Source organism: Anser brachyrhynchus (assembly GCF_964034855.1).
Source record: "Anser brachyrhynchus genome assembly, chromosome: 3".
Lineage (NCBI taxonomy): Eukaryota > Metazoa > Chordata > Aves > Anseriformes > Anatidae > Anser > Anser brachyrhynchus.
In genome coordinates this window covers 36,762,648-36,786,733 of record NC_137696.1, presented here as the reverse complement: position 1 = coordinate 36,786,733, position 24,086 = coordinate 36,762,648, and the positions used below count along the sequence as shown (strand labels likewise).

Genomic DNA, 24,086 nt, shown 5'->3' with positions numbered 1-24,086 from the left:
AGCTGCACTGTGCATACTTAACGAAATGTTCCTTTTGGCTGGTCTAGGCTATTAGTACCAAAATGTACAAGGGTGAAGTGCAAAACATTTTGACTCTCTGCTCCCACTGCTGGGACAGCCAAAAAAAATAATAATATTTTTTTTTCCATTGCACTGAGATACCTTTGAAAATGATTACATATCCTTTACACTTTCTCCAGAACTGAAGGCAGAACCCAGGATTTCTGCTCATCAATACCCTGTCTGTTACAGACAGTGAAAGAATGTGTCAAGTTCTCCTTCACCCGCATATCTAGCCTGCGCTGTAAATGCATCTTTGAATTGGATACATTAAGAGATAGAACAGAAACTTTAGGAAATGTGCATCAGCAGTGTTGCTAGAAAAGGACTGAATAACTTAACCACTTGGCACTAACACAGGATGGGTGGCAGCTGTCACCACACAGCTGATGACTTCAGTTTTGTCCCACAAAAGAAAGAATATCTTATGGAAAACTGACTGGGGATAAAGAAGGAGAGAAATAAGATTTTTATAAGTCTGAGCTTCCCTGGGGATCAGCCAGGAGATTATATCCTATCAACATACACTGATTGCTGAGCATGCCTAGCTTCTGTATATGTAATGTATAAATTTGCAGCCTATCTTTTCAGTCCCAGTTGGAATTAGAACTATCAAATTGTTTAAGTTTGCTATCAACACTGAATTATTCTTCCACATTAGAACAACAGGTTTTATCAGTAGACTCAGTAATTACAGAAAAGCTGACAGAGAGTAAATATGTGGAGAGTATTCATACCTGAATTCTTCTGATTGAAGTATAAAATAAAAATGAAACTTTTTCTTCCCTTTTCTCTTTTTAAGAAGCTTTTTTTTTTTTCCTCTCCCTATGGAAGGGGTCTGTTCAAATGCAGAGTACCTGTCCTGTGTGCACTGACCACATGGTCATCACTGAGAGAAGGTCAAGCTAGGTAACTGAGTTCAGTGGGCGATCTGTGACAGTTTTGTCCCAACCCTCACTTCCTCCATCCCTTTCAACTCTCTGTATCATGCTTCTATGTGCTTTGGTAGGGGTGGAATACATTTGGTAAAGAAAATCCTTTACCAAGCTCTCTTCCCTCCCGTACCAAGTTTCTCAACAAGGGGTGATTTAAGGGTTACCATATACGTGAACTTTGGACAAATGTGGTTTAACTCCCAGGGCTCACAAAAACAAATGTATAGAAGCTGGGCTGTTTCTGAGAATGAATAATCAAACTGGAAAACATAGTACTTGTCTGGCTCTTCACAACGTGATCCTGGTTTGAAAGGCTAAATATTTAGCCAGATGAGAACCTACAACTTCCTGAAGTTATACATATAATGGTCCAGAATTTGTAATCTATAGGTTATGCAATGATCATTCTTTTCACAATCAAAAAGTCATCTATTTAAATACCGAACAAAAGGAAAATAAAAAGTTTTCTAGTTCCAGCTTTGTGCAAATAAGAGGAAAAAAATTAAACTCACTTGCAGGAAATTTTTGTGCGATCAGCCACCATAGTCCATTGCTGCTGATTTGTTGAGACCTCAATGTAGTAGCTGTAACTCCGATCGTCACAGTCCCAAAGCAGCAACCTAAGTGAGGAAGCAGTTGAGTGATAAGTAAAATAAACATAAAACCAAGATGCTTAAGTTTTCTAGTCCTGTATTTCCACCTCTTAAATCCTTTCTAAAATCACCTGTTTATTCTGGAAGGTGCCTCCAACATTCAGGAAGATCCTTACTGTTTCCGTCATCTCAAACTTGAGAATCTCTATTCTCATTATCCTAAGGCCAGTAACTGACTTACAATAACCACGTTACTGACATTATTCTATGACATTCATCCCATTACTTTTAATGTATTTGAAAGTAAATAAATGAGCTAGTCTATTTGGCATATAGCATTGCCTGCTTTAAACCTGCATCAAAGATGTTTCGAAAGGTCAATTTAAAAGGGGAAAGATAAAGAGATTCTGGTGACTAGAAAGATTACACTGTATTCTTAACTGTATTTTTATATTATTATTTTTTTGGTAAAAATAGCAAACAGTTTTAAAAGAAAAAGAAAGGCAAGTAAGAAAATTGGATTTCCTGGTTCATCATGATATAAGGGAGAGTGCACTGAATTTTTGACCAAATTGCAAAAGAACAAACAAAAGAACAAGAAAAAAAAATAGTGGTCTCAAGGATTCATTCCACATGCATCCTCACAAATACTCATATCTTCAGGAAGTGTGATAAATGGTATAGCAAACAGGCTTCAAGTTCCATCCTTATCTCACAGAGAGGAAGATCTAAAGCATCAGGGTTGTGATTTTGCCTGAGTATATCGTTCTCAAAAAACACATCTGGCAAATGTTGTATCTTTACTACTCCTTCCCTTTATATGGGGATTATCTCCCTCTTGTAACAGATGTTTGAAACCCCAAGCATCATTTCTTCATTTCATTGTGTTTCTCATGATATGAATTAAAGCAAAGCCAAGAACCTTTCCCTTCCTCTCCTCCCCTGTCAGTGGGATAGGACGAGATGTGTGCAATAGAACAAATTCTAGTATGAATTCTTTCCAGCATATTTGGGAACCAATATGTAGCATCCTTTTTGCATCCTTTCTTCACCCCCCGCCCCCCCCCCCCCCCCCCCCCCCCCCCGAATGAAGCAATGAAGCATCCACAAATAACAGGAGGGTATTTACACACACTAAAGGGGCAACTGACTGGCCGAAAGAAAGGCAGACACTTCTGCAATTTCTTCTTTAGAAGCAGTTAAACATTCACATTTTGATTATTAGATGAATTTTTGCCTACATTTTACATAAGTCCCCTTGCTGGCTTCATTCCATTGGTTAGCAGGATACAACTGGGAACAACTAATTGCTGCTTTCATACAAAATTTCAAAAATATTTTCTATTTTAGTTAAAGGTGACTGGTGGCAATACCATTTTCTAAAATAATGTTTTCTCTTCAACCTACCCAAAGTTTTCAGATTGCAATATTCTAAAGTGAACAATCCACGTTATGTCTGCTAAAAGAAATTATGTTTTGCTGATTTTGTTGCTGTTAAAACTCCTATTCTCTGAACTCTTACTCGATACGCATATGGAAAACAAATACCATAATAATGCAATGTACGGCACAACTGACAATCAGTTGTTGTCACCTCTTGATCCTCAGGTTCTCGTCTTCAAAGTTAGCTAACACTTGCTAGGGTTGCTAAAATCCAACAGTTTGTTACAGAAGTCAATGAACATGACTTCACTTCTACAGTGAATTTGTAGACCAATAAACAAAGAGCAGCTAACCACCCAAAACAGCTACAACTGCACGGATGACCTGAATCACAGTAATTACAGCAAAACACAACTAGAAAACTGTGAAAGCCGGGTGATACACCTAATCTGAGTTCGTTCTTCAGCTGTGAGAAAGAGCTACTGCAGATCCACACTTTTCAAAGTGCAATAGATAAGGATCCAATAATGCAAACAGCTGAAATGTTTGAAAAGAAAAGGAAATTGTGCCACACTACAGTCTTTCCCAGGCAGATAGCTTCAAGCTGTCTCTATTTAATCATCTTACAGAAGAGTACTCAAGTTTTATACTATGAATTCCCTTCTTCTAGTTGAGAAAATCTTTCTGGCTTTCAGCTGCTTCTTCTGCTGGGAGAAATGTAACTGCAAACAATATTGCTCACTTTTAACATTGAAAAACAAGACTGCTAGAGGGGGAAAATGACCACGCCATTTGCTGAACATAGAATCCTTTCTCTTATAGAGAAATGCTGTCCAAAGCAGAAGCTGGACTGTCTTCGGAATTAGTTAATTAAGGACATGTGTTTATATCTTTGTCCTAAAAAAAAAAAAAAAAAGTGCTATTACCTTCTGTTCAAAGCAATCTGGTTTAGCTCTATTTCCCATTTGGAATCCCAGCATTTGAAGTGGAATTGGGTCTACAGGTCAAGCAGATTTAAAATAAACTCCCTAGATGCTCTCAACTAAGCCCAGCACATTAATATTATGGAAAATAATAAGCTACCAATAAATAGCTTTAGGAAGCTAAAATAAAACACTTAACAGAAGCCTTTTAGTACGTGTGAATACTGTCTATTTGCAAATTAAAAATTCAGAGCTGACATAGTAAAAAATTAAAGTAGTTGCCTACAGCATCATATAAGACTTGGTTTAAAAACAACAACAAAAACCTAACACCTCTGTTTCATGAGATCTTCCCCATTCTGTTTTTCTACAGCTTGAGGGTGTTCAAATACTGAAGAGACTGAATGAAACTCATTTTCTGGATAAAAAAAAAGAAAAAAAAAGTTTATGGATTAAAATCCTGGATTTGGTAAATGTGAATAATTAATAGATCCTGACTTCCTGACTTAATACCCACGTTTAGACTAAGCCTTCCAAATGCTAAGAAGAGAGAAGAACAAAAACATATGTAAACTTGTTTTCTTTTAAGAAAAGTTGTTGAAATGTAGCTAATTATGGTTTTTAATAGGATCTTTTTCATCATGGGGGCTCGGTCCTGTTTCTTTGAACCAGGTTTTCAAAGCTACGATCAAGAGTTTGAATATCATAAGCACACTAGTGACTGTAATTACAATTAACAATACTGTAATTAAAACACAACTGGCTTGGCTTTAGAGCAAAAGGCTAACAGGACATATGTATTATATGCATTCCTTTTAAGGACACATTTAATTGCTCTCTGCCAAAACAACCTAGCCCAAGTTAAATAGCTTGAAAAAGCATATGGCTTGGGATTATTACAAAACAAACAATGAGTCAATTAAAGTTAGAAGAATCTTTCCCAAAGTGATTTAGGATGAACGTTAAATGTAGATTTTTGTTGCTTTGGGATTCATGAAAGACAGAAAAAGTTCTTATCTTACTTCATTATCTTTCATAAGAGAGAGAACGGAAGGAGACTTGCCACAGAACCTATTTCAAATTTATTCTGCATGAAATGCCTTTCTGGGTAAGTAGCAAAAAACTTTCAAGTGATTTCATGAATATTCACCAGTGCACACTGGGCATAAGGACCACTTTTTATGCCAATGCCAGGTACAATAATCTTTCAAACACATTTCAAGCAAGCTACCAGGCTAAACTTCTGTAGAAAAACTCTGTCATGCTATGATGGATATTAAATCACTGGAAAGAGAATATTTCAATGAAAAAGTCAAAACTATACTCATTGGAAACGCATCTGTTTAAAACAAAATTGTCCACGTTCCTAAGACCTTCGATATTAGAATAAAAAGCTAAATTAGCTCTTGTTCGTAAATCCCTCTCTCAAGATGGAGAAAGAAAAGCTGAACAAGCTTTATCCAGATCACTCCTGCAAGATCATGAGATTTAAATATATTTCTGATATGCCACTTCTTTCGGTATCTAAATTGTAAGCCTGTTAATCATTTAACATGATACTGTTATTTACATCACATGCTGAAAACACCTCATTTTATAAAATAAGAGCTTTTCAAATAGAAATAAAATTTAATGTTAGAGGTGTGGGAAACTGACTATATTGTCTGTTACATCAAAAGTGGCTGCTTTCTCAGCAGCATTTCCCTAAATGCCATGTGTTTCCCTGTGATTGATGGTTCCGCACTTCCACAAGCGTTCTGTGCTGTCTCTGCTTGCGTTTTATGGTCAGAATTCTGAAAAAAATTGTCACTGTTTAGTTCAGACTGCTATATAACTATATAAACAAAAAGTGTTAGCAGAATACCAAACAGTAATAGTTGTGAACCTTACAGGATGATACCCAATTCTTGAATACTATAAAGTTAGTAACACATACAGCAAAAGTATTTTATAATACTATGTTCAGAAACTATATGCATACTTCTAGAAAGCCAAAGACTATAGGAAATTAAAGCATGAGGTAACTACATTTGTTGAAAGATGGAGAAAAAAGAAAGAAACCCCACAGAATGAGTATTTTTATAAAATTTTCATTGCATTTTTGTCTCTGGTTGCCTATAATCCCTGTTCAGTTTCTGCAGTTATATATGGTTCAGCAATTACCTTGCAGAAAGTCAATCTTTTTTCTTCAGGATCCTGTAAAGGAATCAAAATCGTGCATATTTCCTATATGCTTATATGATCTTATATGATGCTTTATTCTAAGTCATGATTTCACTCTCAGTTCAGGCAAGAATAGAAAATAAAAAGAATAAAAAACTTCATAAGCAGAAGTGGTATGGAAAATTAGAAAGCATAAGAGATGTATAGGATGATGGCATAAGCAAACAGAAAACACATTAAAGCTGTCTGATATAATTTGTTAATTTAAGAATTACTCTGAATATGAAAAACAGAAGTGTTGAGCCCAACGTATCCATGTTAATAATGAAGTCTTCAAAGAGATTAAACAGGGATTAGTGACTAGTCTGCTTTTACAGAGATGCAAAATATTTGTTTACTTTAGCTTGGAAATCACTACAGTACCAAAGAATTCTGTCTCCCTCTGTCAAGCAATACTAAAGCAAGTCCCGTTCTTTCAGGACTTTTCTTTCTTTTTGGAAATTCACAGAAAAAATACACCTATAAGGTTATCAGCCAAAGATTGCAGTATAATAGTATTAGATTGCAGGATAATAGTGTTATTTGTCTATTCAAGATAAATGCAGAGAGAGTGAGAGCTATTGGGATATGGCAGTCTTTTCAATATTAAGGTATTAGCCATTTAAGAGTTAAATAAAAGGCACTTACATTATGTTTATAATGCTGTCTTTCTGTGTCCAGTTAAATATAATATTTTTTTCTGTCATTGATAATGACATTTTCAGAGAGGAAAAAGGCAAGGTGTTTTTTTTTCCTCCTCTGTCCAGACATGCAACAATGTGGAAAAAACAGCCAGTGAAGTAATGTATTTTCTCTGTCTACTGACTGATCCAAGATCCAAGTATCCTATAAGCTCTTGCAAGTAGGAGCGATAAACTTCCTAATTCACATGTTTTATCTAAATTTTCATGTGTTTTCGCTAAAGACTCTATATAGTTACAACTATTTTAAAATTATTTTCAGGTCTTTTCTAGTAGAATCTATTATTGAGCACTATTATTAAAATTGTTTCAGAATTTCTGAGTAAAATTTGATGTGGAAGCCAAGAGCTCCAAATTTATATAAGAATATCTGAAAAAGTATTTGGTATTAACAAGGTTTCAACATGGTCTCCCATAGCATTCCTGTATCCTAGTTGGGATGTTACAGTTTAAATGGGTAGACTACAAAATAATGGGTGAAAACTGGCTAGATTGTTTAGCTGAATGTGTAGAGGTTAACAGTTCATCATTCTCCTGGAGGCTGGTTGCAAGAGTTCCTCCAGAGTCCATTCTGGGAAAGGGATTATTCTCCTTTACTTGGCACTCATTAGGTCCCAACTGGTATATTATATCCAGTTTTGGACCCCAATACAATACTGATAAATCTAAATCCCACAGAGGACCACCAAGATGCTCTGGAGGTTGGAGCACACAAACTGCAAAGAGGCTGAGGAAATTGGCTTGTACCTAGCAGCACTTTTCAATACCTGAGAGCATGTTATTGAAAAGACTGAGCCAGGCTCTTCACAGAGGTGCAAATGGAAAAAATAAAGACAACAGCCATAAATTAAAACAGGAAGTTCCAGATGGCCTAGAAGCATGGGAAAACAGGAACCACATGAAAAGGAAAAACTGTATACTCCGTGAGGATAATTAAATATTGGAACAAGCTACTCAGAAAAGTTTTGGATTTTCCTTCCTTGAAGGTTTTCAAGACCTGACTGTGTAGTCTTTAGTAGAATGGTCTTACGCCATAGACGACCCTGCTTTGATCAAGTCTGGACAAGATCACATCCTCAAGTCCCTTCCAACCTGAATCGTTCAAAGATTCTAAGCAAACTGATAAGATTTTGCAGAAAACATGCAGACAAGATATACTCCAGAACCATTTAGCTCTCTATGCATTTCTAATGCATATTTGAGTACCAATAGTTCTTTTTTTTTTTTTTCATAATCAGAATTTAGTTGCCATGGGAACACATTTTGACTTTGAGCCTCTCTCCAGCGGAATTCTGATTTCTATAGACTAAAAGTATATACTACCCCTCTTTTTACCAAAAAAAAAAAAAAGCTCATATTTAATCTCTCTGATACAAATATATCCAATGGCACATTCATGCCTCTAAACTTAAAAGATGTATACTTTAATTTCTAATTATTAATTTAGAATCCAAACCCACAGTTCTAATGACTCAGTTTCTCGGGGCAGAGCAACTCATGCCATTCTGCAGTGACTAGCCTACAGAAAATGCTCCTGGAAATGTTTTTCTCCTAGGTGGATGAATGAGATCAAGGGAGTTTTCAAGTGAGCACGAAACTAACAAGCAATGAACACAGTTCAATCAGTTGGGGAAGATCTGTTAAAAAAAAAAAAACAGAAAAAACCTACCACTTTCATTAAAATGAAATGTTAAGACTTTGCTTTGATCTGTGTTTATATGTAATTTGATCTCTGTACCAGCCATAGATTTCCTAGTGCTAAACACAGAGATCATTGTCACTGTCTTCCACATTGCAGAGTATAGGACATGTTCTAGACCCATGCTAAAGCTGCAGCTGCTACACAGTGAAATCTTCCTTCCCCACTTAAAGGGGCATCTTTCCCTCATCTGCCCATGATCTCACATAGGCATGGATGTAAGCCAAAACACTTATTCTTCTGGGCAGAACGTGAAAAGGAAAAGATGACACAGTGCTAGCATTTCTGTCTCTAGGCAATGCAGGTCATCTCCTCTGTCAGATCCTTTAGATGATGATGATGATCCTTATTGTCATTTTTTAAGGAAAGCTGTTCATCTTGCTTGTACTATACATGCAGGAAAAAATGTCAAAGACAGATGAGATTCTGATCCCATATCTGTACAATGCAATACCACATAAATCATTAAGTGCCTATTAGTTTTAAAATATGCAATAATAATGTTTATTTTGCAATTTGCTTTACACGCTTATACAATTATTATTTCCTGGCAACCAAAAATCTAGTTCACCTAATACATTATTTAATAATAAGCCTTATTAAAAAAAATCCTCCTGCTCAAGAAGAATAAATGCTAGCATAGTATTTAATATAGGAAAGTCAATTTATTACACTACCTTGAAGAGATGGTATGATTCATCAGTTGAGAGCAGAAAATTGTAAGACATGGAGACAGAGGGTCAATGAACTGAAAACAACGTTTAGTTAATATATTCTTCTCTTACTCCCTCACATAGGCAAGCCTTTGCTACTACTAAAAATTTAAGCTCGAAGTGGCATGAAAATGATGTAATTACATTTTCAATTACCTCTTTTAAGAAATCCGAGTACTGTGTCTTCCTGGTTTTCTACTTGAGATGCAATACTTAATTGAATAATAAAAACACAAAACTCAAAGGCGTAAAATATTCAACATGGAAAGCTTCCAACTATACTTCTCATTCAACTTGTTTCACATAGTGAGAACAATGCTGAACTCCCATTATGCATAGCTTCTGTAGCTGGTAAACACACAAATCAGTACTTCTGTTATGGACAGAGATTTGCCTGGATGTCTGATTTTAAACTTGACCTTCAAAGTTTTATAACAATCACAGCAATGCCAGAGGCTAAAACAAAAACACAGCCGCAGCTTTGGAAGAAGGGAACAATTTATTTCCTTCAATTTTCATGATTCAGGGATATGGGAATTCTGCACTTTTTTTTTCCCCTGAACTCACTTCAAAAAGGCTACTTTTTATAAATGCAAACGTACAGTGATTGATAGAGAAGAGGATCCAAGAAAACTAACCACACAGTCTCAGGCATTTCCTGACACCTCCCTACTGATACTCTCCTTCAGCCTGAACAGTTTCAGACTTCCTTTTTTCATTGTTGGAGAACAAAAATTGGCAGTTTACAAAACTGACTTCAAATCTCACTTGCTAATCAATTAATTCAGAGGCAACTCTAATAGGCAGATGGCACAGAGATAGATTCTAGCAATACGCGCCTATGTATAGGGCCTCTGCTGCTAGCCAGGACCTAACCTGAAGTTTCCACATTCACTCACTGGCATGCTAACTTCAGAAACCTTTCTCTTTTTTCATTGTCACGGAGAATACAAATTCAGTTCCAGACAACACACTCTAAATTTACAGAGAATAGAGAGATATCAAGACACGGTTCTGAATGTCTGATTTTGTGAAACAACATCATTTACAGTCAGGATCTGAAGTTGGCAAAAATATTTTCTTCACCTGTAAACAGTCCTGCTTTCCAATCTATCTCCAAAGCAGAAAAGAAAGGAAAACTGAAAAAGATTGAGTGTAAGAAGCTTCTGCACTAGCCAAAACCTTGTCTTCTCATAGACACACACACACATTCACTGGGGAAATGGCTCAATGAATTTCAATCCAGATCTAAATACCTTCATTAATCCAACACTGTAAAGCAATATTCAAGTTCTGTGCCTTTATTATACACTCTACGTTCGAGTTCATACTAATAGTGTATAGTGAAAAGGAAACCTAGATGACTTTGAGATGATGGCTTTCTTTAATAAATGCTTCTATTTTCACAATGAGATGCATATGAGGAACTGTACCTACTGTGATCACAAGTTAAGCTGCAATTGAATTTCTGTTCTAATATAAATATACATCTTTAATCTTACAATTTGACTATTACTATTATTATGCTTTGGAAATGCAATATCTTCTGGAATTGCACTGCTGTATCTTGACATACAATTCATACATTTAATTTTTAACATGCCTATTATACTGAAATAAAAAAGCTGAAAGACAATTAATAAATTGGTCCCCTAATTACCATCATTTCCAAGTGTCCTATATTTTATAGGAAAATAACTGTACTCAGCAGAAGTCTCATTGTTGCCCTTAGTTTGGAGAAAAATAAACCCCCTTACCGTATTGATCCAATCATGTAGGGCTGTGCTAGCTGTACTACAATAGCTCCACTCCCAAGCTGATGGCATGTGTACCCAGAATCCCAATCATAGTTTTTTGTGTCTCCATTCAACAAGGCATTGCGACTTCGACTTACACCCTCAATCACACTGGCACAATCTGCAATTGTTGCAACATTTTCAGCAGGAACTGCAAATTAAAACACAAAGAAGACAGACACAGTAATACAGTCAGAAAACAGTCCAGATAATAATGGTCCTTATATCTGGCAAAGAACTGGAAAAAAAAAATAATGAAAGTACGATCAACACAAGGAAACAACTCTTACTTAATATAAATTACAAAGCTCTGTTTTACAAGTACTTCAACACTTAATTTTTGAACTACATTTAATTTTCCTCTGTTAACATTTAACCAACTATGGAACCTTCTCTCTGCAATTCAGAGAGACTCCCCAAGCTTTTTGAATGTCACCTTTCAATAAGATGATTGATGGACATAAAAAGAACCCTATTCAGGTCCAGCACTTTCTCAGAAAATATGATTTTTAGATAACTTCCTCAACTTTTCAAACATGTATGTCACATACACTTTCTTTCTCCCTCTCTCAAAAAAGTTAAGATGAATAAGGTTGCAAAATGATATTCTCTATGACATGCAAAAATCAAGGCTACCTGTTTAGCCATTTTGTAGGGTACATAATATTGAAAATGCAGTTTTTGCTAACTGATGACAAAAATTCTGTCTACACAGGCTGTATAAAAAAAAAAGGTAAGATTTTGTATGTCATCCTCTGATGAAGAATGACCAATCCGTGTGTGGTAACGCAATAAAAAAAGGAGAGGAAAAAATGTTACCAAATTATGTGAAGGACAATGATCAATTCGACAAAATTTCCAAATTCACAATATCTCATATGGAACAAATTAAAAAAAAAATCAGAACAAGAACAATACCAGCTAAAACATGAAGTGCACAAAAAAATTAGAAATACATGTAAAACCAACACTGTGAATTTTCACAAAAAAGTAGTATAGATGAAAATGGATTTATGCAACATTTTAAGCCCACTTCCAACTGATTAACTTAATTACAGACAATGATTGTCTCTAAAATATGTATTTAAAGTACTACAACATCTGAAAATGGCTGAAATACAGCTATATGAAATCTCAGAGCTAATTTCACAAGTCTCCAGCACCCATAAAAGAGCTAATTTTCCATGAGGAGCTTAGGATTCCAGTACTTTATGAGGGCCTACAAGAAAGATGGGGAGAGACTCTTTACCAGGGAGTGTAGTGATGGGAAAAGAAGTAATGGTTTTAAACTAAAAGAAGGTAGACTTCGATTAGACATTAGAAAGAAGCTCTTTACTCTGAGGGTGGTGAGGCACTGGCACAGGTTGCCCAGAGAAGCTGTGGATGCCCCATCCCTGGAGGTGTTCAAGGCCAGGCTGGATGGGGCTTTGGGCAACCTGGTCTGGTGGGAGGTGTTCATGAACAGGGCAGGGGGGTTGGAACCAGCTGATCTTTAAGGATCTCTTCCAACCCAAACCATTTTATTATTCTATGATTATGTGATTCTTTGTTTTAAGTGTGCTATTAGTGTCAGGAGCAGAATCTTAAACAAACATGAAATGCTGAGGAAAAAAAAAAAAAGGAAAATGTGTAAGCTCATTGTCAAGTAATAATTCAAGGTAATGGAAAAGCAACAGTTTCCTAAAAATCTACTGCACTATCAAATTTGATATCATCACTGTATGCTCATCAAAAACTACTAACCCTAAAAACTAATAACCCTGCCCAGAGCAGGGGGGTTGAAACTAGATGATATTTAAGGTCCTTTTCAACCCAGGCCATTCTAGGATCTGTGTTATATGCAATGTTGTTACTATCAAAAAACAAAAAGGCTTTATGTATAAGAAGTTACATGGTTTCAAGACTGCTAAGAACATGCTTTAGGAGAACTCCCCAAGACAAGTCTAAAACTGGAGGAAAAAAAAAGTGAAGAATAAAAGGGAGGAAAGACATCAGCAGATTAAAGCAGAAGTCAATATGTATCAACACGGAGGTTTAAAGCTCTGCGAGATTTCAATGCAAGTCAGTTCCGTTCCTCCCACTACAAGAGACTCCAGAAGACCTTTTCTTCTGTCTAACTCATAGGAGGCAACATGTCTAAATCAGAGACACTGCTTTAAAGTGTTCTATGGCAACCAGGTTCCTCTTCAGGTTGCTTTGATTCCACCATGACTTTACCTTCAAAGGTACTTCACAGCACACCAGCCGATTGCTCATGTGCCCGTCTCCAGCCTAGTCAAGGTTACAGCTCTTGCTCTGACAAGTGTTTTTTGTTATCATCTTCCTAAGCAACCTGAGGAAAGAGTACTCAATTCATGTGCAACCCGACGTGAATGTGTGTATGTAAGACTACAAAGTGATGAAGTCCATGTTTTGAAAGAAATAATTTTGCAAAGATCCTGGATTCAGAGCTGAAGAATGTTTTTGTAAATAAATGTGCTTGTAATGAGCAAAAATGCACAGAAGGTGGAATATATGCAAATATGCCTTGGCATATGATTAGAAAAATTGTTTTGTGCCCATTCTATTACATAGCACTGATAGACACCGAGAGTCCAGTGCAGGGCCACAAGGATGATTAAGGGAGTGGAGCATCTTCCTTACGAGGAAAGGCTGAGGGAGCTGGGTCTCTTTAGCTTGGAGAAGAGGAGACTGAGGGGTGACCTTGTTAATGTTTATAAATATGTAAAGGATGAGTGTCAGGAGGACAGAGCCAGGCTCTTCTCGGTGACATCCAATGATAGGACAAGGGGCAATGAGTGCAAGCTGGAACATAGGAGGTTCTGCTTAAATATGAGACAAAACTTTTTTTTACAGTGAGGGTGACAGAGCACTGGAACAGGCTGCCTGGGGGTGGATTGTGGAGTCTCCTTCTCTGGAGACTTTCTAAACCCGTGTGGACACATTCCTGTGTGATATGATTTAGGTGTTCTTGCTCTGGCAGGGGGATTGGACTAGATGATCTTTCAAGGTCCCTTCCAATCCCTAATATTCTGTGTGATTCTGTGATACTAAAAGCACCACATTATTATTTTAGAAATGTCTTGATTCAGTATTACTAAAAAGAGACATACAGAAATTTCCGGATTCTTACGGGGGGAAAAGTATTGGACATGAGGTATACTTCACTAGGAATGATCTGAAAAAAACAAAGACCAACAATGAAAAACTATGAGCACAGGCATCAAAACAAAGTTTGCTTTGGCTTTCTTTTCTTCCCCTTTTCCCTGGCAGTAAGGGAACTTCTCTGAGTATCCATTTTATACAGGCATTAAAGCATCTTTCATTTAGTGCTGCTTTTTGAAGGAAACAGAAGCTATGAATATCTAGGTTAAAAAAAATATGTAAAAGATAAAATATCAAAATCAATTATCACTAAGGCTCTGTGGCACATTTCAGACACCTTCTAAGTTATTTAAGGCATTAATTTAACATAATACTACTCAGTTCATCCAATATCGTACCTGCATGCCCTCTAAGCACCATCACGCTCTCTCACATTTAAATTTCTGCACTTATCCATGAACTCCTAAAATGATGTTATTCTGATTAGTCAAACTTCTTAACAACCACACAGAAATTGTCTTACTGTGCATTCAATACAATTCTGTGGTTTTCACTACAACGGTTAATTAGAAAGTGATTCTAACTAATTGAAGCATCCAGAAGGTGCCATACTGTTTCTTCTCTCTAGGGGAGTCTGCCACTCCCTATTTTGAATGTTTATCATCTTCTTTTATATCCGCTTGATAAATCTATTAAAAATACCATCTGGTGGGGACTCTGATCTGTGCTGTGTTTTTAAGTCCGCTGGTTCTCCTCCTTTTTCCCATTAGAATTTCTACTACAATTTGGGTCACTTGTTTACAAAAATGTACTGCCAAAAACAACGTTTTTTAAAATTTTTGTCTTGCTTTGTTTCTTGATTTTTTTTTAATCTACCAGCTATCCAGCTATTACAGTAACCAATGTTGTTAGAAAAAACAAAAGAGGAGATTACAAATATGTAAGTTCTTCCTCCCTCTTCCCCCAGTTCATACTCTTGACAAATCTAATTCACTTTTATGGAACAGAAAATATGTTTGTTAGCAAAGCATACACATTCTGTAAGCAAACAAAAGGAAAAGATGATTGAGGCTACAGTACAGGAGGAAGAAAACAGTTATTAAAACTTATTTTCTTGTTTCCTGGTCTTATGCTGAGGTATGGAGAGATGAATTGCTTGGCAGTATATTTAATTCTAGCATTATTATTTTAAGGATTCAAGAAAGGGCTTGGATACTTTTTTTTTTTCTTATCTGTTCTTATGGTATAAATACATCCACAAAATTCTGACAATCATCTGATTTAGTCAGTACTGTTATCAACTACTAAAATGTAAACACCAGGCTATGCCACAGATATTAGAACTGCTGAAGGATAAACATTGACTTATGCCATAGACACTGCACTGGAATGTGAAGGTTTACATAGCCATGTCTGTGACTTGGAAGAGAGGGCAAATTACAATTTTGGCCAATTTTAAAAGAAAATCCCACTATTATTCCTCAATGTGCAATTGTCAGTTTGGATTAAAATAATTGCAGAGTAGGCTGCTTTTGATTCCAAACATCATACAAAAAGCATAGAAGTCATTAGAATTGGGCACACTTTTAATTGGCAACCAATTGGTTGATTAAAGAGCTCTTCAACTGAAATTTGTCTGAGGAAGACTTTAAGAAATAGCAATCATTTCATAAAAGCCTTCAGAAGTAAGCAGCCTTTGTTGCAGCACTGGAAATAAGGGGGAAAAAAGTAACTGGCACCATATGAACAGATCTTTATTAAAGAATAGCACTAACTAAACTGACCATGTGGCTGCCCTTTCCCATAGAAAAAGGAAAAAAAATCCCTGCAGTATTTAGATGGTCTTAAAATTTTCATTATTTCCTAAGGCTATGCTTGCAGTAGAGATGACTTGCATTGCTGGAGAAACCTGCATGGCTCTGAAAGAAGACTAACCTTTAAAAAGAGATGAAATAAAATAAATAGCTTTGGGTGGAGTCAGCATTAAACTAGATGTGGAAATAGCACCTCTTGAGGCTTCCTTGGAGAGAGTCAGCAGTATTTTACAATGCTGAACCACATACTAGGAAACTGATACAACTGGTTTCTCTTTGTTATACATTTAAGTGGTTTTTTGTTTGTTTGTTTTTGCCTTTTAATAACTGCCAGTGAGTAAAAGACAAGTGAATGAATATTCATTTCATTTTTTCCTTTAAAACAAGTACTCCTAAGGCATTGAACAAATGGAGGTTCACAATGATTCACAAGTACTGAACAGCATTCCCCAGAGGGTGACCAAGGACATTCCAGTGTTTTATATCCATCTCTTGCTCTTCAGTCATTATTCACCGTTTCCCCTTTTGTTTGTAATGCACCAGTTTAAGGATAGTCTGAAAGACTGAGACAGACCACAGATAAACACAACTTTGTGTAAAAGCCTTCCACGTTGCACTCCCTATGGCCCTCACCAGGCTCAAAGTAGGACTGTGGCCTAGTAAAACCCGTGCGCTTGCACAGTCCTTAACCGCACCTCAGCACTGGTTAAAGGTTTTTTTTAACCACAGGACTTAGGGAAATTATCATTTTTTCCCCCTCAGGCAGATAAACAGAATTGATTCCTATATATATATGGGAAAACAAAAAACAAGAGTGGCATTGCATAGGAGAAGCCCCTTGCCCAGGGCTGTAGCTTCTTGCCACCGGGCAGATTAGAAGCCATTACGAACAATCGCATCATATTGGGTACTGCTTCTCCCTTGAGAGGAGCATGCCTCCTGCTTGTGAGAATGTTAATTTGTTTTGGATTGCAGATTAAATATTAACGACTAAAAACCATTCAAATTTCAGAAGTTAAAAAAAAAAAAGTTTTTGAGATTTAAAAATATTTGCATCCCTGTTACACAAAACAGTTATGTCAATCTAGTGAATCCAGTATATAAAAAAAAAAATGCAAACTTACAAACACATTTAGAGATAATATGCCAAAAGGAAAATTACATCTCAACCCCAACATCTGCGTTAGGGAATAATTTCCTATGATTGAATTCATTTCTGTCACTTACCTCATTTAACAAGACAACAAAGTGTAAACCAACACTAAAACATCAGACTGAAACATCAGTGCTAGAAAGAGCACATCCTGCTACTTTTACCTCAAAATTGCTAGTTAATTGCCAATGGGTCAATTCAGCATCACATCCAGTATTGTGTACTGGAACTACACAAATCTTCCATATTAACTTTTAAATATAACATGTCAAGTTAATCATTTGTCATGAAAACCCTGTATGTAAAAAAAAGACAACATAAAATTGCTATTACCATGTGATGACACTTCATTTTTATTATTTGTTTGCCAGCCTTCTAATCTTTGCTTTACAGTGACAGCCGTTAGATACTATATATCAGTAATAATATATCCGACAAATTACCCTCTTTGTATATACAGCTTTCTGATCGAGTTGAATAGGTTTAATGAAAATTAAATAATTACTTTTAAATCTCTGAGTAAAATCCCTAAACAGATACCTCAGTGGCCTGAATTCTTTGGAATGAGATTTGAAATGAGAAACTCCTTGTATAGTATCTTTGGTGCTCTTTTTGTAGAAGGGTCACAAAGGCTTTCTGAAAGGACCATACAGCCTTCAAGGGATGAGCATTTCCTTTCCTTAATAGGATGGATTATAGCAACAGCAGTAAAGGTATTAAATTAGGTTGGAACACATTTAATACCATACTGCATAAACAATGAACTCAATAATATTACCCAATACTGCTTTTCAAGGATAAGGATGAAAGCTTCTCTACTCAATCAAGCTTAGAAGCAACCTACTCTGATTACTGCACTTTCATATACTTCACAGAGCTTTCCTAACTACTTTCAGTTCACTTTACCCTATCCTGTCACTAGAGAAATAGAAAGAAACACTATGAACCCTCATTAGAGCAATAAGATAAATCTGTGCCAATTATCCTATTGGTAGTCACACAAAATTTTTATGGAAGTGGAACTGGGACAGTCTGTTTGATAAAGGGAACCAGACAACACGCTTTCTTATACAGGTATGTAAAACAAAGCACTAAATGCATGTAAGGTCACTTTGCTGGATGAAAGCTTTTCAAGAGGTAACATTGTTAGCAATAAATTCTGGTGCAACAGCCATTATTCCCCTGCATTTCACAACTGCACTGGCCCCAACTTGTCTCAAAATCTTTCCATTTGTCCCTTCCTCTGCAAAGTCACATATTCAACTGTTGATGCCTCATTTGCAATCAGAAATTGGTCCACATATTCCCTCTTTCATGGTACTCTGCCATTAGTCATCAATTTTCTCATCAGTTCACACCTCTAAACAATATCAAAAGCATCTCATAATGCAGTTCATTACACACACTGAAATTGCAACTCTGCTTGTAGTTTAGGAGGGTAATCTGTTCTGAACAGGGAACAGTATTTGTTTTTCAGTGACTTTGCATGCATCTGCATTACTGTTGGCAAGGCTAGTAGCACGTTCTTACCTCTGATGCTAAGATTTCTAGTAAAAAGGAGATGTGAAAATGATAAAGTGTTCTGTAGTGCTGGGAGGCAAGGAGCCTTTTCTGCAAGAGTGGCAGCTAAAATTGGAAACAAGTAGAAGGCTACCTCCAAATATCTCCACAATTTAATAGACAGATGCACTAGGGGCATGGAGCACTGAAATATGAAACAGCAGGTGATATGCCTGTGGCATATGTTGGCAAGAATACCATACAGTTAAACCAATGGGAATTTGATCATAGAATACAGATGTATATTGGCAAGAGATGTAGCAATAAAATGACTTGGCTCTAACAGTCATATCCTAGCCTAAATTTTGATTTACATAAGCATTTACAATATACAACTGATATTGAAGAATGGCCACATATTACTTTTCTTCCAAAGTACAAATGAAATCTGTAACTACAAAAAAAAAAAATCATGAACCAATACATTTTAAATAAAGCCACTTGAAGTCTCTAACCCCTAGATTAACCTTGAAACTCATGATTTGAATTTGGAACCCACTATCATGCAATGCTGAAGCAGATGGAATTGTTCACCTCACAAAAAAGCTCACTAAAAAACAAATGTCATTGTGTACCTGAAAGGCAAGTCAGCTATGGTACACATACGCTCCAACAAGCCAACATGGATTCACTACCTTGCCTATTGTTATGACAGAACAATCTTCAAGTTATTTAAAATACGCAAAAAAGGGGAAGGTAAATATGTTATTTTGGTCCTAAATTATTTACTAAATAGAATTGACAATCTTAAAACAAATGTATAAAGATATATGCATCACTTACCTGCACAAAATAATTCTAATTTTGCATGAAGCTTTTGACAAATTCATAGCTAGCAGCAATACATATGAAACTTAGCTCAAAAGTTTTTTATCAAACTCGAAACATTTTGTTTCTCTGGTAACTAGCTTGCTACAGCTAAATATTTTCTTTAAATTCTGCCATTCCTTACTGCTTATTCTATTTTCTTGTCGATAACAATTGCAGTACTACTTGCAAACTCACTAAAACAAAGGAAAAACTTTCTATTTGCATTATTTGACAGCTTATACATTTTCAGGCTGCATGATGTAAAGATCAGTAAAGTTTGATTTGTCAGGCAATTTATTTATTCAATGATTCTATAAAGACATCATGAAATCCCACAGCAAATCTCATGAGACTGGGTTTAGTGATGTTATGCCTTTGTATAATGCATGGAGGAAGGGCAAAAGGAGTTGGGACCCATTTTTTTTTTACAGCCAGGTATAGTTCTCCTCAGAAAAGAATTAAGAGAAGTATGTCTGACTATGTCTTACTAAAAATTTTCCCTCTGATTCTTTTTCAAGAACTGTTTTCCCTTCTATCTACCATAGGTGCATGCTTAAAATTTAAATTCATATTTTAAAAAAATAGCATGAACTCCGACAATTTTGCTGAAAATTCTCAATTTCTTCCCAGAACAAGCAACAATCTGCAGTACTATATCATACACAACAGTAATAGGTGGTCTGAAAAATACAAAGAAGGACTAACTCAGAAGGACTGAGTTAGAGCAAAACCACAAATTGGGGAAATCCCTCCTATAAGTACACAACAACTAAAAGGTATATAAAACTCTTTTTCCAATGAATTTCAAGATCTCACTCGTAAGCTTATACAGAAGAATATGCAGAGATCACCCTGTTTGAACTACTAAGAAATCTTACTTTGACCCAGTTTATCATTTAGTATTGTTGATCTGTTTGGGATTTCTACGTTAAGCAATGCAATATTATGTAAATGTACTTAAATTAGTATAACACAAGCTGTCTGGAGCAGACAGCACCAGAAATAACAGAACATCAACACAGTGTTCTGAGAATAAGGGTAGCCAATATGATGCTCTGTCATGGCTAGATGCGTCTATAATTCTTTGGTGGAAAATCAACACATTAGAGTTCACTTTCAGCAGTTGAAACTAGTCTGCATAAGAGGCCTTAAATGCCCAAACCCACCTTCAGTACAATAAATATCTCTGGTTACTCCATCCCAGTTACAGAGTTCAGGCTAACCTAGCTGGAGGCAAAAGCAACCCTACTATGACATGGAAAGAAAAATCGGATTAGGAGCACAGAGTGACTCAATTACCAGTGGTTTTGTCAGCAGCAGTTAATTTAATTTGAACTTTAACATTCCTGCAGCGTCACTAATTGATCCACAGCACTGGAATTTCAAAGCAGCCATGAGGACTAGCCAACTAATCCTAAGATTACAGCACGATTTAACTCAAGTTAGAGTGGAAGGGGAAGTACAGTAAAAGTGCAGTGATGGCCAGTCTTAAAAGGCAAGTGTTCACAGCAGTTCATATAAAAGGAAAACAGTTGCATCTCTTACCTATCAGACCCTTCTCAAGAGTAAAGGATTTGTTGGTAAACATGCATTCAAATGCAACAATGTGGAAAACTTTGTTCACTGTGTTGTGGGTCCCAACAATGCGAATATACCTGTGGAGGGGAAAAAAGACAAGTAGTACAAGTTAGGCATGATGAAATTCTATGCACCAAAACATAAATGATTCATTGGGACTGTACTGTGAAAAGCTGTAAGAACCAAGGAATAAAAAGAGAGAAAATTTACAGCAAAACTTGCCAGGCTGCTGGCACTAGTACAATGCCATAAAATTTATCAAAACCTTTCCAGACTAATTTGCCCAGAAAACCAACATGAGACACCTTCTGGTTCATAAGTTGACTGTTAGCACAAATGTGTGTTCATTGAGGCATTAAAAGAAAATAAATAAATAAAAATCCCCTAACCAACTGCCTTCTACCACAATGAAAAACTTCATACAACCAGGACAAACCCAACGAATCTCCATGACTTCTCTGCAGAAGCCACTAATTATTTACCTTTTAACATGACTCTGTCAGTAATTCACTGGATGTACAAAATACCAATGTCTTTGTTGGCATATCTTTTATTAATAATAATAAATATCTGAACAATCAAATGCTTTGAAACAAAGCCAGTTCTGAGTTTCATTCTGGGTTGTGTAACTTGTACTTTTAAACTCTAATTCAAAATCAAATAGAGCTACTCTTGAATACCCTAACCTATTCACCTTTTACCTTACCCTGGAGACTTCACTTTCTATAAACAGTCATTAATCTCAATTCAGCCTGATTCCTTCATTTTTCGGAAGAGATACAACAGTTCTTACTATAAGTTTTTACTTTAAATGGAACATTGCACATCATTTCAATAAATGTTGAACAAACAACACAGAAGACAGTCTTGATCAAATACCATTATCTCACAAAATGGGTTACCCACACTGCAGAAAACTTTGTATTAAATTCTCTTCAATTAAGAACTACCAGAATATACGAATATTAAGCAATATCCTTTGTCTGCTATAAAAAACTAACCTTTCACTTATGCAATACAATTATAGGTCCAGCATAATGGCTGTTCACCAACAGAGTCATTTTAGCTTGTGTTTTTTATCATACCGAGTTTGAAAGATACACAACTTTCAACCCTGACTTTTTAAAAAAACAAAACAAAAACACAATGGAAGAGCTCCTAGCTACATACCATAGTGATGTTAACCCTCTTCAAGAATTATTACTGATATTACTTTGTCTTTAGTGTACATAGCAAGATATTTAAAAAAAAATTAAAATCCACTTAATACATGCAAATGACTGCAGGAGACAACTATGTTATCTGAATATCATAACATCACTAAAATTGCCAGAGCTATTGTATTGACCTCTGATCCTTTTAGCTTATATAACCACTTCGTTAAAACAAAAGAAAGAAAAAAAACTCATTATTACATATTTCCTTTATGTATAGAAAAATGATATAAAATATGCTCAAAATTTCAATTAATTTTAAATTTATTTTTATTATCACTGCTTGAAACAAAAAAGACTGGTGCTACGTGAAATGCCATATTTTGCTGTCAACAACATGATGGTAAAACTGATACCACACCCCAGTTTTTCTTAACATGCTGAAGTTGCAGTGCAAGTGACACACAGCTAGCCAGAGCAAAAGTACAACAGAGAAACAGAAGCAAGAACCACCCAACCCACTGCAGCGTGAGCTACCCTAAGGCTTCTTCTACTCACAGAGCTGATCTTCTGCAAAACAGGCACATACCTATTTCGTCTAGTCTTTTCAGGTTAGATTGTTTTTTTTATACATATATATATATTATTTTTTTTTTGTCAATTCATGAGTACAGCATGAACCCTAAATACATTGGCAATGACCAGCATACTACAATGCTTTATTTCTATCAAGCATTAGAAATGGAGAATTTAAGTATTAAGGCTAAGCACAGGAATGATCTTGGAATGCTTCAAGTACACATGGAAGGCTCGTCTTACCCTAGAGACTCTTGCCTGTCTCAGGCAAGAAAGGTATTGACTGAGTTGCCATGCTTGCACAAAACACACTTTAGGGTAACCAACAGAACATTACTAGTGGAAATACTTTGAAATACTTCAGTTATGCTTCCCTGCTTTAAAGAATTTCAGAGAATATACAAAGTAAGAATACTAATAGGAATGCAAGGAACTGCTTCACAAAAGGCTCCTTGTGCACAATGGCACAATTGAAAAAAAGCTAATTTATTTAGATTTTTTCATGTATTAGAAAACTGTAATACTTGGGCAAATTTCTTTTTTATATATATATATATATATACACATCAAGAGGGTGAGAAACACACAAAGACAGTCTGTCATTGGAAAAGTGTCTTTATCATACTGCACGAGTTAAGTAACATTATCATTCACTGGTTAACACAGTTCTCTGTTCAACAAGTAGAAAGGCACAGAATATTTTTTTTTGTACGCCAGATACTCTTATCAGTTATTTTGAGTAATAGTTGACAGTATTTTATATTGGTGGAAAGCTAGAATTTTGTAGTAATATAAAACAAAATCCCATCCATTAAAATAATTACATATAAACCAATCTTCTGAAATATATTATTTCAATGTGGTAATATTATTGCAAAGCAGAACATAATGATATGGCAAACCTCATCCTTTTCACAGTGACAATACATATATCTTATTCCTTACTTATTTCTCTCAAGGTGAATAATAAGCATTGTTTCCTGCCTGAACCTTATATACTTCTACTTGGTGGAAAATAAAATTAGGCAATCTTCAATATTATGTTAAATACCTTAACTTCTAAAAACAAATTCTGAGATTATAAATAAAAATTCTAAGTTATCATTCCACTTGATGCAAGCTTGATGTAGATTTTGTTAGAGATGCCCAGTACCTCTAGGTAAGGAAGTTATATCTGCATTTTAAATATCAACAATGAAGAAAGATGTTGAAGATACATAACCTGTTTCAGAACATTAAACCATGGACTGAAAAGAATGGCTCAGAAATATGATGCTGATGAAAAACTGCAACATGGGTGACTTTAATATGAACAATGAAGTCTTAATTCA

The 24,086-nt window shown here is 35.8% G+C and overlaps 1 protein-coding gene across 2 annotated transcripts in view; it reads right to left on the bottom strand.

Annotated features, from left to right (window-relative positions):
* Positions 1 to 24,086, bottom strand: part of BTBD9 (BTB domain containing 9) — a 125,952-nt gene that overhangs the window by 32,155 nt on the left and 69,711 nt on the right. For both annotated transcript variants that reach the window (XM_080586148.1, XM_080586149.1), the window contains exons 8-10: positions 20,993 to 21,102; positions 10,967 to 11,156; positions 1,508 to 1,615 (exon numbers count right to left, since the gene is read on the bottom strand). In XM_080586148.1, the coding sequence (XP_080442274.1) occupies positions 1,508 to 1,615; positions 10,967 to 11,156; positions 20,993 to 21,102 (408 nt within the window). The remainder of the gene's footprint in view (positions 1 to 1,507; positions 1,616 to 10,966; positions 11,157 to 20,992; positions 21,103 to 24,086) is intronic.